General features: G+C 32.4%; 1 protein-coding gene across 1 annotated transcript; it reads left to right on the top strand.

Annotated features, from left to right (window-relative positions):
• The first annotated feature begins 10,944 nt into the window (after positions 1-10,944).
• On the top strand, positions 10,945-13,081 carry LOC105156539 (protein FEZ-like). The gene is made up of 3 exons (XM_011072698.3): positions 10,945-11,602; positions 11,798-12,099; positions 12,173-13,081. The coding sequence occupies exons 1-3, from the start codon at positions 11,422-11,424 to the stop codon at positions 12,896-12,898; spliced, it is 1,209 nt and encodes a 402-aa protein (XP_011071000.1). The 5' UTR covers positions 10,945-11,421; the 3' UTR covers positions 12,899-13,081.
• The last annotated feature ends 1,526 nt before the right edge of the window (positions 13,082-14,607 follow it).

Below are 14,607 nucleotides of genomic sequence, written 5' to 3'. Positions count from 1 at the left end.
TACTTAAATTTAGGGATTAAATACACTTTATATTCCTCGACTATACATAAAGTGCATTTACGCCCCTCAACTATAAAACGTAACAAAATAGCCCGTCATGATACACACTAATTTTTTATGATAAAAATGCCCTTAAGTATTTACACTCTTAAACTTTCTTTATTACGATAATTCTCTTAAAATATAATTTGAATTATTATAAAAAACTTTATTTAAAATAAACACTACCTATGAGTATAGAATATGTATAAAATTTATATAATTTTTGCTTGTATTATTATATATATTGAACTATTTGTAAAAATAAAGTATTAGTACAAATTTAAAATATTCATCAAATATATATATATATATATACTGTAAAATATGTAAATCTATAATATAATTAATATCTGATATGGAAGATAGAATAAAATGGGTCTCCATGTGGCTCCTCTCCTTTTGGTCGTCAATTACATCGATCCTCATTGACTAGAAATGATTGAGATTGTATCACTTACTAGAGATCCTGATAAGCTCAGAATGCAACCCCTAGTGCCCCCTCTCTTTCAATATTGGTGGATCCTTGGATCTTCCAACTAGAATTCTCAAGGACTTGAGGCTGCCTCTATTAAAGTAGTTGCTAAATTGATATAACGATCCCTTGAATCCAATGCACCCATGGAACCAGTCGCAGATTCTAGAGCCAAAGAAGAGTATGGAGAAAAGTAAGAGCATCTTCTTCTTCAATTGCGCTAACAGCTCAAATAGCAACGATGGTAATGACGATAGCTTTACAGGAATTGTATTCTATATTTTTTAAGTGATACATTTTTATTATGTTGGCATGTAATTGAATAAATTCTTTTAAGTTATATAACATATTTTCTATAATATTATATGCATTATACATAGACACATATTTACATGTATTTTTTAACATAATTTATTTACTTTGTAAAATATATTTGCATATATTGAGCTTATAAATATTTTTTGTGTTCCACAATTTATAAAAAGTTATAAATATTATCTTTTTAAAATAAAATATGATTAAAATTATAGATCACTAAAAATAGTTTGGGGATATTTTAATAAAATTATTTTAGAAAGTAGAATAAAAAAATATAGGGTAAGTGAGAAGAGCATTTTAGTTTTATCAATGCTAAATTATTTTGTCAGTTGTTTTTATTACCTTTCATACTTTAATAGTGTAAATGACACAAAATACATAATTCAAAGGTGCAAAATATATTTAACTCTTAAATTTATTTGGATAATTTTATGTTATAATAAAATTTAAATTTTAATTATTTCTTGAGATATTTTGATGGATTTCCATTTATTTTTTTTTTCAAATTCTTCTTTCAATTCAAATAAAATAAGAGAATTTTACGAGTCTAAATACGATGAATATAAAGGGTATAGATTGATATTAAGCACAACATAAGGGGGGAAATGTAAAGATCAACCATCAGCATAATGTCTGACGTGTCCCATCTATTATTTCTATCATGGTGGGGACGCCATCAAATAGAACTCTCACAAGTCGCGCCATTCCGCGTCCGCTGCAGTGCACGGGGTCCGCAACACGCCCCCATCAGATCTACTGCTAAGTCCATCAAGTGCTGGGACCCACATGAGAATAAAGGCCAAGGGCGGGTAAATTACATAAGCCACCTATTTTTTAAATTTAGTTAAAATTTTCACGTGTTAAAAAATTAGGTAAAAAATTTCTTATATTTTATAAAATATAGCAAAAAAAATTTTCTCAATTATTTGAGTGTGTGACACTCATCTATTGTGCGAGTTGACCTCATTTTTTTTATTTTTAGATTATTTTAGGTATATAATGTCCATTTTGATAATTTCTTTTAAATTTAAATATATTTTAAATTAATTTATTTATACTATTATTTTATTTAGATATATTTAATTAATTTAAATTATTTATTGGGTCCAAATATATCAACTATTTTTAAGTTGTATTATTTATCAATAATATTTAAATTAGAATTATTATATTTTTTAAAATAAAATTTTAATATTTTATTTTATTGTTTTTGGAAAATTATTTTTGTTTTATTTTTTTAAAAATATCTTATTTAATTTCAGAGAGTGGTGGTCTTCGACTCTTCGCTTTCCGTCGCTCCGCCTACCCGCCACATGCTTCAACCTTCTATATATCTGGTGATGGCGGTCTCGGGGAAGGCGAACTCCGTCGCCCAGATCGAGGGGCGACGGCGAGGTCTCCCTTTTCTTGATTTTCCTTCCCAGTTTGTTTAAAACAGAGACAAAGCCTATCATCATGAGTAGAAAACCCTGAAAGATCTAAGCTAAAGCTACTTGTGAAAAGCAGAAATTTTTTACTGAAAATGTTAGGCTAATAGTAATCAGTCCTTCACATCCGTCACACCATCTACGGATATCTGAAATCTTGCTTCAGCTTCAGCCAAACATGGAGAACTGACTACTTTGCACATTCGCTCCTCTCCTCTGCCTTTCCGCAAAGCTAGCCTCGTGTCCATAATGTTGTCATCGATGGGTTTGATTTGTGGCCGCGGAAATGGCAGAGCCATCTACTTGAGCAACTACTTGGTCGGTTATAACAACAGCAACGCCAAACTCATCTGCTAATTTCGAGGCTCCTCAAGAACTTTGCGAGATGCATTTGCCTGGCTGATTATTCTCCCCTTCCTGAAAAATCTGTCCTATAAAGACCAGTAGCACTATCTACTATCATTAGAGCGAGGTCTCTCCTTTCTGCGGGGCGACTCCGCCGTTGCCCTGTGTTTTGGCGGATACCGGTGTCGCCGCCCATAGTCGGCCGCCGCCTGTATATAAATATATATATAACTGTATATGTATAGATATATAACTATACATACATATAAATGTATAAATATACATATCTCTGTACAACTGTATAAATATAAAATATATTTTAAAATAATTTTAAATATTCATTTTAAATTATATTAGAGATTAATGACTATTATAAAAAAGGTATAACAGTCTATGTTTTAAAAATTTTAACGCCATCAAATCTAACTAATGGCAGAGGAGAATGTGCATATTTAAAAAAAAATAAAAAGAATTTTTAGTATATAAAATTAATATAGATAAACAAAAAGAGATGTTATGCAATTTATCTTGCTACGGCGGGACCCACGACCATCAATCAGGATATAGTGTAGGCAGGTCCGTCATTCCTCCTCCCTCTGATTAGAAGACCAGGAAAGTCAGCACATCAACGACGTGCCTTTATTCTGAATTTTTATTATAAATTAAAAAGAATTAATAAATATATAATAAGAAAAGTTTAAAATTAATTCCATCGAATCTCTATTTTTCCTTAAAAGAAATTCAAACAAGTCCAACTATACTGAATTCAGAATCCGATCATAAATCAAAGTGGGGTAGGGGCCTCATGGAGAATGGAATGGATGGTGATGGAGATTGTGGTCCACGAGTATTGTATGGAGCTTAGAGTAGGCAAGTGCTAGATATTATTGTTCCTTTGACGGTGGGAGTGGAAGTGGGAGGGACTCCCAAACAGACATAGTTTTATCATAATTAGAAATAATTAGTGAAGCTTTTAGAAAAGTGTTTTGTTTGATGTTTGTTGGTGAGTCCCATTTCCAGGCTTTTAATGCAATTTCACATTTATCTTATAAACATAAATACTCATCACATCATAATATTTCATGAAATTTAATTTTTGTGGATTTCATATAATTATAAATACTGATCTTCGTTCTCTTGTATAATTTTCAATAAATAAGCAACTGAAGATGATATATATATATATATATATACACAAATTGAAGGAGGTTGAAAAAAAGGAGTTATTGAAAGATTTTGTATCGTAATAATATACGTTTGTTTTAAGGAAAAATTACAATATTTTTTCTAGATTTGGTCTAATTATATGTATGTTTCATGAGGTTCGTGAAATTATATTTAGTATTTTTAGGATTTGTTTTCATTTAATAAATAGATTAATCAATATTAGTAATTAAGTTGATTGAGATGTAAATATGAATTTTCATTCAAATTTTGTTGAGAATATCAATAAATTCGATGAATTTCAATCAATAGTGGATCTATTAGGATAGTTTAGTTCAGTAATAAATCAATGGAAGGCTAATATAATTTTCATTCATTTTTTAATTAATATCAATAAATTCAATAAATATTAACTAATAAGTAGATCTATTTCTAACCACATTAAAATTACGTATAACTATGTAAAATTAAAAAAAATTGGAGTGTAATTATCCCATTAAAAAAAGAGATTAATAATTTGGGGAAGATAGGGTGCATGTCCCATATTAATTTGTGCGGGTGGACATGCATCTTGTAATGATGGAGGTATAAGAATGTGCAGCAGCTGCTACCTACGTACTGTCAACTGTGGTAATATAAAATCAACAATCTCTCAATCATAGAATAGAAGAAGATGAGAAATTCCTCATTTTCCTACCGACATCTCATACCCCAAAAGTCACACCTACTTGATAACAATACCACTTACTCATCCTATTAATTTTGATCCATTCAATTTACCAATTTTAGTTTTAGTTGGATTAATTTTTAAAATTATTTAATTTTAGTACTTTGATCTAATTTTAGATAATTTTACTTCTATATAACTTTTTAAAAGCAATTCTAATTCATATATATTCATTCATTTTGCATTTCGTAGCTAATACATGCATAAAATGATATAAAAGTTTAGGTTTATTGAAAAAATATTTGTTTATATTACACTTAGAGCATTAGGATCAACTATTAATACTTATCATCAAAAGGGCAAAATAGTCATAAATTAAGCTAAATGACTAAATCTACGCAAAATTGATAGATAAAGGACTAAATATAATATTATCAAAAATAAAAAATCAAAATGAATTCAAACCAAATTTATAGGTCTATTCTGAGATGCCTCTTATGTTGTACAATTTTATACTGTCCATTCTAATAAAAATAGTAAATCAATCTTTCTTAAAATTTCGAAACGACATGCAGTCTTGAATTAAACCTTACTTACAAGATATCTGAATACTCGACTACTTTATAAATAATACTATCTGGTTATAGTTTGTACATATCATATAAAATATTAGAAAAGTTAAAATTATATCAAATTAATTATATTGTTAATTTTTTTACATATAAGTATAGATAGCAAAAAATAATTCAAAATAAACATTTGTATAATTAGAATCTTTCAAAAAGTATTGAGTATTAAAATAAAAGTGAGAAATGATTATAGGTGGGAGGTGCAGTGGATTAGATTAGTGTGGTGTGGGACATCCATTAATTAAAATGATTGATATCTCTTAATTTTGACTTTAATTTCATCTTTATTTGTTAAAAAATCCTTATCGTCCTCTTATTAATGTATGAAGAAATGACATCAACTCTTTTCTGATATTAATCCGTTAATATCTTCAACATTTAAAATAAATAAATAAAAAGGAATCCAACACAATTAACTAAACCTAAATTTCATGTTGTCTTGGCGCCGAAACAAAGCGTAGTAGTACATTCATGCATTTACATTTGTACGTTGTGGGTGGGGGTGGGGGTGGGGGTGGGGGTGGGGGTGGGACACAGTTGTTGTAGGGCTGACGACCAATAGGCCCATACCGTACCATCTACGCTGCACTTGGCCCATCCACTATAACACAACACAGTACTACGCAAAATCAAAGCCCCAAAAAAATGTGATGTACACATAATAATTGGGAAATATGAAAACAACCCATGTGATATATAGTATGCGCAGAATAACCATATGAAACAAATTTAAATTATTTCTCTCTTTCTTTTTAAAAAAATAAAGTAATTTATTTTTTTAAAGAAAGTGGTGTATTGCATGCGCCCCGTGTGTGATTTAATTAATTTTCAAGAATAAAATTTTATTTTATATAAATATATATAACATATAATGATATTCCTCGAATATCATTTTTTCAAAGTCTAAGAATAAGACAGCGGGCTCCCACCAAGACAGCCCAATATGCCATAGTCTGAGTCATTGTACCACAGGGATGATATGTCATAAAGGTTGTTGACACTTTAATACACGTTATGACAAAAAATCTTCGATTAACTTCTAGAGATCTAGCTGGAATTAACTTTTTAGTCAACAAGTAACTGAACCCCTTGATATTGGACAGACTTAGCAAGACTCGGTCAGAAGGTTGTATTTTCTTCTAGATAAGTTCGAAGTCTAAAACTTTTTTTATCTATTATTTAGTGACATGTGCAGCTATCTAATGGTACCCGATTCAACCCAACCACTCTCCGGATCTTACTCTATGGATGCCTATAAATGGAAGCATTGTGCAGGCATTTTAAAAGGATAAGTTATCACACTTATACTCTCCTCTCTCGATTTTAAGACTACTTTCAGCATATTTCTGCACTCCACACGAATTACATGGCTTAAACATCGTTTTCAACTATTATTCTCACTTTGATTCAAGTTGTTCTTTCATTTATTCAGTCAATATGTTATTGATTTTTTAAGTACTAGAGTGTTAAACTTCTATTTTGCAGGGTTAGTTTTCAAATAATCTTAAAAAAAATTTCATAAAATTTTTTTAATCATTGTGGTGCGGATAAACCATGATAAACATCATATAATATTTATAACAATATATCTTTTTATTGAAAAAAATTAAAACCTAGCCCAAGAACCCCCTCCTCCCCTGTCGCCACCTGACCCCCTTTCCACCCCCTCCCATTTCCCCTTCTCGCCACCCCTCCTCCAGTCTACGTCATTTACAAGAATCCGCGTGGCAGTCCATTGGGCCAATGCTTTTCTAATTGGGCCAATACTAATTAGATATACGCTACGATGTATAAATACGTACATGTGCACCCACATGAAATAGATATTATACAGTATTAAATACTAAATGGTCTACTCTATAAAAGTTTAAATTAGTTTTAAGATGAGTTGATTATTTAATATGATACAAAATCAAGTCAAGCAAAATATTTTTGAGTTTAAGTTCAGGATTACCTATTGAAAACATTGAAGTATTAAATAATTCTCTTTTTAATAATATATAATTTAAGTTTTTGGATAAGATGATAATTTTGTATACATTTTCGTGTACAAGTATATGCACATATTTATGTCCATGTATACAGATGATTAAGACTTCACGTTTTAAATAATTTATTTTGGTTTCGACAAAATATGAATTTATTAAAATACTCTTAAATATTCTAATTATTTCTTCACAAATGACCATCTTTTTAATTAATTACCACCATTAATATTTTATTCGTGCATATTTGAAATTAATTTATTTTATCAATTTTGTTCGATTATTTATTTCTTTTTTTTAATTTATCTCTGATTTAATAAATAAATATGATAAAATTTTAAGTTACACACACACATTGAGTATGCTTACATGTTGCTAAACTTATACACACACACACACACATATATACATACATATTTTTAACGCTCACTGAAATTTATAATGTAATTATAATCGATTTGTTTGAAAAGATAAGGTTTTATTTCAATTTCGGCTTTGTAATTTTAGGCATTTGGTGTTTCGATCCATCAGGAAATAAAACTTGCTATTTATTGGATCATTATTTTTGTAAATTTCACGATTTGAGAATATATTTTACTTGAAAGTTCTAAATCTGTAAGAAACGAACCTGTTGAGTTATGTTCCTACTAAAATTTAAGAACATATGTAACCTGCCCGTGGTATATTTTCCGGCCAATTTTCAAATTCCATACAAATAAACGACTTAATTTTTAGCAAGGTGGGGGGGGGGGGGGTTGAAAGAAGAGTAGTTGAGGGCACATAATTTGACATTGCACGTTTGGGAAGCAAAACCAAGGTCAAAGAACAGACAAGAAAGTGTGCAAACGAGGGTTAGGTTTTTGGAGTTGCCCATAATTTTGAAGTCCCCAATTTAATTGAGCGCAATAGTACTCTTGTTGCCATCCACATACAAGACAAAGTGGGAAAACCTTGGTACCACAAACTAAGTAACTATTAATGCCCCTGTAATTACTTCAACTTTGAGGGGGGGTTTCTGCAAGAAAATTCAAAGGAAGTTTATGGGGCTTGTAAGAAAGTTTGAGTAATTACTTTCCAAGAAGCAAGAAAATTGAGGAAATCCATGCCCTGGATTTCCAAAACCCCCACAAAATCCAAGATAATTGACTTCTGCCCCCGGCCCCCAAAATAATTGATAAGTCATATCACACGTATACTTAATAATTTTCAAAATAATACGTATATATATACGAGTGTACGTACATAAAAGTTTACAATAAATAATTGGTGTTAGACAATGCGTCACATTAAAATAGAGCTAATTTTGTACTAATATCGTGGTCAAAGCACATGCGCCAGCTAACTTTCACTCGACATCGTACCCGTATATATTGTAATTAACTTTGAACGGGTGTAGTATTTAATGCTTAACATATACCTCGTAGCTGAGATGCAATAAAATTAGAATTTACACCACACTTACATTGTTTCAATTGATTTGCATTTTGAATAATAAGATATGACACTAATTTAGATTGCACTACAAAAAGTAATGAATTATTCTCTATATTATAATAATCACGACTTAAAAATTATAATAAATCAATACTATCCATCAAAGTCAAACAAAAATAGTATAAAAAAAATTAAATTTTAACCACAGTTGATAAACATTTGTCATAATTATAACTAGAACCAAAATATTTACTATGAGTTTAAAAGTGACTATTAATGTTTTTGCTTCACGTGCAGAAGAAATGGCTAATACCCGTGCGCAGTTGTAGTTAATCACTACAAGAAAATTATTCAATAACAATGAAAAAAATTAACGTCGAGATAATTAATTAGCAAGCAAAATTCTCATTTTTAATCTATATTATCTAATTAGACATTTACTTGCTAATGAATTTAGCAAGAAAAATTAATTTGCTAAGCAGTTAGCAACTAACTATTTAAAAGATATATTAAATAATATAGATTAGTAAGGAAAGTTTTATTTTCTAATTAGTTCGACGCTGATTTTATTATCAAATTTTTCTTAGATATTCATCATTTTTCTTGTACTGAATTTAGTATTTGCCGTATTTTTCACTTTAATTTCTAATTTTGGTTGCCTTTTAAGCTAAAAACTTTACTAATCTTGTTTTTTATGGCGACAGTGAATGCGGAAATGAATTAATTACGCTTTAAATTAAACACAAATGTACTATCTACGGGTGATGTGCCTACCCCTTCAACTCTTGTTTATTACAATAATTGTTCTTTGATTTTCTTGATTTTAACTGTTAATCTTAAATTCTTAATATTAGAATATATATATATATATATATATATATATATTATATAAGAGAACGTGTTAGTTGAGTTAATTAATCCCTATTTCTCTTTTTCTGCAAATGCTTAGACTCGAAGTCACAAGGTTCCCATGTGTGCCCCTTTATTAGTTAGACTAACTACAGTAGATGACAAGAGCTTTGTTAAATAATCAAACAAAAAGACCAATAAGGAGGGGCAAAAAAGGGACTAAATGCATTATTTCTTTTCATAATTTAGGTCATTTTTTTTTAGTTTTTTTTAACTTTTTAAAGTAGCGCATGGTCCCATATTTTTTTAATTTTCACAATTTCAATCTTTTTTCGCTGGAGTTCACCTTCGTCGGCTAGAAGGGTTAACTTCAGCAAAAAAAAAAAAAGGGACTAAAACCTCAAAAATTAAAAAGATATAGGACCAAAATGCTAATTTAAAAAGTTAAAAGAATAAAGATGCTAGCAAAGATGAGCCAATAAAAATAATAGGCCCAATTTTAGTACGTGAGAAGTAATCCAGTTTTCTGACAAAAGGTGAACTCCAGCCAACAAAAAAAACTGAATCGTGAAAATTGAAAAAATATAGGCTAAACGACCACCATAGAAAGTTAAAAAGAAGAAAACATTGAATAACCTAAATTACATAATAAAAAATGCATTTAAACCCAAAAATACATAGATTGAATAGTTGTATTGCATATTTATTGATATTAATATAATTATATAATCACCTTTTCTATAAAAAATATAAAAAAAAGGTGTACATATATATTTGTATAAACAAATTACAAGGGTAAAAATGTCATAGGCTTGGGATATTGGGGTGGCTATCTACAAGGGCAAGAATCCCTCATCAAACTTGGGGTATTTGGGCAGCTAGAAAAGCAAAGGGCAATTACGTAATTAACAGACATGAGGTACAACAATCTTCTATCCTTGCCTAGAAGTCAACCTGATCAATTAGCAAGTTTTGATATCTGAAAGAGAGGTATATATAATCATGTCCTAAATCATGTAAAGAAACAAAAGGAAATTACGAAAGTGCCCCAAGTATATATAGTTTCTGAAATACTCCTTTGATTATTGATCTGTGGTCCATTAATCTATGTCTAATCTTTAATTTACTTACAGCTCAGAGCATCTCTAACATATTATTAAAATCTGACAAGTCAGTGGAATAGAAGGTTGGGAATGGAATAGAAGTGGCATTTTTGGATCCTGAGACAGTACTGACTAACTGGCTGACTCCTCTCAAAAATTAAATTCTGAGACTATAGTCCTCATGGGAATTTGACAGTTGAATATAATTTTGAGCTCTTGCATGGGGAGGTGGTGATGGTCCTCATTTCCAAGTCAATTTTCAAACACCACTCATCAATATATTGAAACCAGGCATTTTTAGAAGCTTGCTTTGTCTTTACATGATCAAAGATAATTAATAAGACATGGAACATAAATTAATTTTAATTACATCCTAATCTCCAAGAGAGCTGACTAATTAAGGTTTGGTTCATGAGTCATAGCTATAGGATTCAGTGCATATGTATGTGTGTGTGTATATATATATATTTCTTGACTTGGGGTTTTCTTGGTAGTTGTTCTTGAGGGCTTGCCCTAATTAAGCTTCCTTTGGCAGATAACGCGATTTTCTTGTGAAAACAAGCTCCTTTAAGTCACCAGAAAAGGCGGCTGATCCTTCGGAGGCAGACTCCTCCTCGGGGCACAAGCCGTGTAGCTTCATCATATTAAGGGAACTAAAGTGTTGAAACTTGGCCTCACTCGTTTGAGTTCATCTGCTTGGGACTGCATGCTTTTAGGTCACTCCATTGTTCATTTTAATTCATAGTATGGCTTTTTGTATTTAAGGGTTTTAGTTCTGAAGTTGAAGATTTTCAGGTTCCTGTTTTGTTTGGTATGGTTTGGTTTACACATTTGTAGCTAGTGGAATCTTCTGTGGCTAGACAGATACAAATCCATTGTTTACCTGTCTTTTTTAAGAAGAAAAGCTATAAACCCTCTTCTGTAAACTTGCTTTCTTGAATTTGTGTGTGTCTCCAAATTACAAGATCTTGTTTGAAAGTGAAGAAATGGAAGAGAGAAACGAGAACGATAAAACGGATGAAGTTATGCTGCCGGGGTTCAGATTTCATCCCACTGATGAGGAATTAGTAGGGTTTTATCTAAGAAGGAAGATCCAGCAGAAACCTCTCTCCATTGAACTCATCAAGCAACTTGATATCTACAAATACGATCCATGGGATCTTCCAAGTAAGAAGATAGTCTTCGACATATTGCTTGAAGGATTTTCAGTTGTATTAACTTCTTCTACCTCTCTCTCTCTCTCTCTCTCTCTCTCTCTCTCTCTCTCTCTTCTAGCTATGCATCTTCATGTGCATCATGATCTGTATAGAATATGAAACCTACTAACTTGTATTTGGTCGTGTTCATGTTTTCTTCAACTAGAGTTGGCAACTACTGGAGAAAAAGAATGGTATTTCTATTGTCCGAGGGACAGAAAATATAGAAACAGTGCACGGCCCAACCGAGTAACGGGAGCTGGATTTTGGAAGGCCACAGGTACCGACCGGCCTATCTACTCCTCTCAAGGTTCAAAATGCATTGGCCTGAAGAAATCCCTTGTTTTCTACAAAGGTAGAGCAGCAAAAGGAATTAAAACCGACTGGATGATGCATGAGTTTCGACTACCCTCAGTTTCTGACTCAGTTTCACCTAAGAAATACTTGGATAAAAACATTCCAGCAAATGTAAGTGTAAATCTTGAACTTTGTTTCTTGAATCTTAATGTTCATTGTGGACTGATAAATCTTTGTTTTCCAGGAAGCATGGGCGATATGTAGGATTTTCAAGAAAGCTAACTCGAGCACACAAAGGGCTCTTTCTCATTCTTGGATTTCTCCAGTGTTTGACACAACTATATCTGATATGACAATGAACCCTCCTCCAGCTAACAACATTCAGTTCAGTTCTAGCAGTTTAACAATGTCGAACAAGACAAATTCACTCGTTTTCTGCAACGATATTGAGTCATCAATTGCGAGTTTCTCTCCCATTCATTTCTCAGCCTGCAAACCAGCTTATCAGATGGGAAATAAACCTTGTCAAATGCCTTCAGATGGAGTTAACCTAACCACAAGCTCCACAATTTCATCCACTGAGATGTCGCGCCTACCAGCTCAAAACTGTGCCATTAATGATGCTTCCTCTTTGTTGCTAGACATGCCATCAAATTCCATCTTTGGAGAATTTGTAAAGGGCACAGAGAACGTCGATTTTGGCACGTTTCACGAGCAGTGCAATGAATTCTCAGCCACGGTGGCTGAGAATTTGCGACAAAATCTTTGCCATGGAGAGGAGGCAGTGCTGGTGAAGGACCAGAATGTGGAGCATTTAGATGATCAGTGGGGGACAATAAGGTCAGTCGGATATCCTTATAGTTACCCGTTGAGCTTGCCTGATGCATGGAAGTCGAATTTGCTGTGGGATTCTTCACCTTGTCCTAGTGAACTATCCACTAGTTATTCTACTAACAAGTGCTATACTTGAGTACTAGAGGGCACTCTAATTTTAGTTCAACATTCAAGTTTTGTACGGTCTAGTGTCTTTCTTTCTTCCTTTCTTAATATTAATGTCACACTAGTATTTTGGTAAGATGTGATCAGATTGTACTGTAGAAGTTAAATCACTTGAAATACTTTTAAGTTTATCATTCTAAAGTTCAAAGCTTTATATCATACAAATTATTTCTTACAGACAGCATAAGTTACTGAGACGACTTCTTGAATATTTCTTGTACTAGTTTCAGAAGATCCAATGAGTTGGTATTTTAGTAGTTAGCAGCGACGTTTATTTGTGCAATTCTTTGGGATTCTTGCTAAACTTCACCTGCATGCCTGCAGCGGCTTTGACCAAAAAGAGCATATTTCAGCAAGTTATCCTACTCTTTTGTCCTTCATTGCTGCTAATTGAACATTTTAGGAATAAGTTGCCCTGTCCAAACATAATAATCAGCCGACAAATTAATGACCTTGTTCTTGTGAAAAAGGAAACCTAATCCCACCAAACAATTATTTTCTAGAACACTGTCAGATTCATCTTCAATAAGGACAAAAAGGAAAAGGGCAGTATGTCTCACCATATTAATTGAAGCTAATGCAAGAGTTATTCACTGGAAGGGGCGAAAAAATGCTTGGGCTTGAAGACTACATTTTAATTATGTATGAAACCAGCTGATGGGCTGGACCACACTTCCGATGTAAGTTGATAGATGGGTTGGTGGTCAGCTCAATAAGTTCAATGGAAATACGCTGAACACTTGCAAGACAAGGACTCAGGCTAAGTCCCCTTATGAGCACTCCGATAATTAAGTTCGTCAGAGAAAATATATTATCAAAGGTCGGAACTATAGTGTAATAAATGACAAGATAAGATACACGAAATTTTCATAAACAAGGAATATTTATACTCCCCACAATGTAGAGACACGATGTGAGAATCATCCATATTATGCCATGTGTCTCGCATCCCCAATAGCTAGGGAGGTGATGGGCCTTGGGCTGGGCCACTTCCAAACCAAGCCTTTCTTAAGGGCCCTTAGGGACCCAACCATTGGGCATTTCGCAGATGAATATATTTGGCCCCACATTAAAATCGTATACTATATGACAACTAATAAAGAACCTGCATAGAGGAAGATTTAACAAACAATAAAGGATTACACCTTAGATACAACTTCGTCAGTAAGAAGGTGACTTTCTTGTTGATATCTTTCTTGATATATTGATGCTTGTTGGAAAACCCTCCAGAATTGTTTGCGTTATGATGCCTAGGAGGGGTCAAATTTAAGTTCGCTTCTGGGCTGATTATTATGAAATGTCAAGTAGATATTATCTACATGCAGTGATCAAGTCTCCTTATGTCAGTCTCTCTCTCATTTTATGATCTTAATTTACACTAAACGAGAGATCAAGAAAGAACTGTGTGGGATGCTAGAAGTATTTAATTCGATTGAATCCATGGGAGATCTCGAGTCCAAGTCGTTGGATTGTTCCTTATGGAACATAGCACCTTGTGTAGCTGTTGCTGGATTTACACATGAAAGAACCAAGAATTCTGATTACAGCTGATAGATGCCTTGAGAGATTGCCGGGCCCTGATAAAAGATACACTCTTACCACGATAGGACCTTGACAGGGTCGCCAAGATCAGGAAAGAGTTGGGATTACAACCCCAGTTTGATGCATGCAAGAGGGCAT

This window comes from Sesamum indicum, linkage group LG2 (assembly GCF_026168435.1).
Source record: "Sesamum indicum cultivar Baizhima isolate 11 linkage group LG2, ASM2616843v1, whole genome shotgun sequence".
In the NCBI taxonomy this organism is placed as follows: domain Eukaryota; kingdom Viridiplantae; phylum Streptophyta; class Magnoliopsida; order Lamiales; family Pedaliaceae; genus Sesamum; species Sesamum indicum.
The sequence above is the reverse complement of the archived record's forward strand: the minus strand, read 5'-3'. Positions and strand labels throughout refer to the sequence as shown.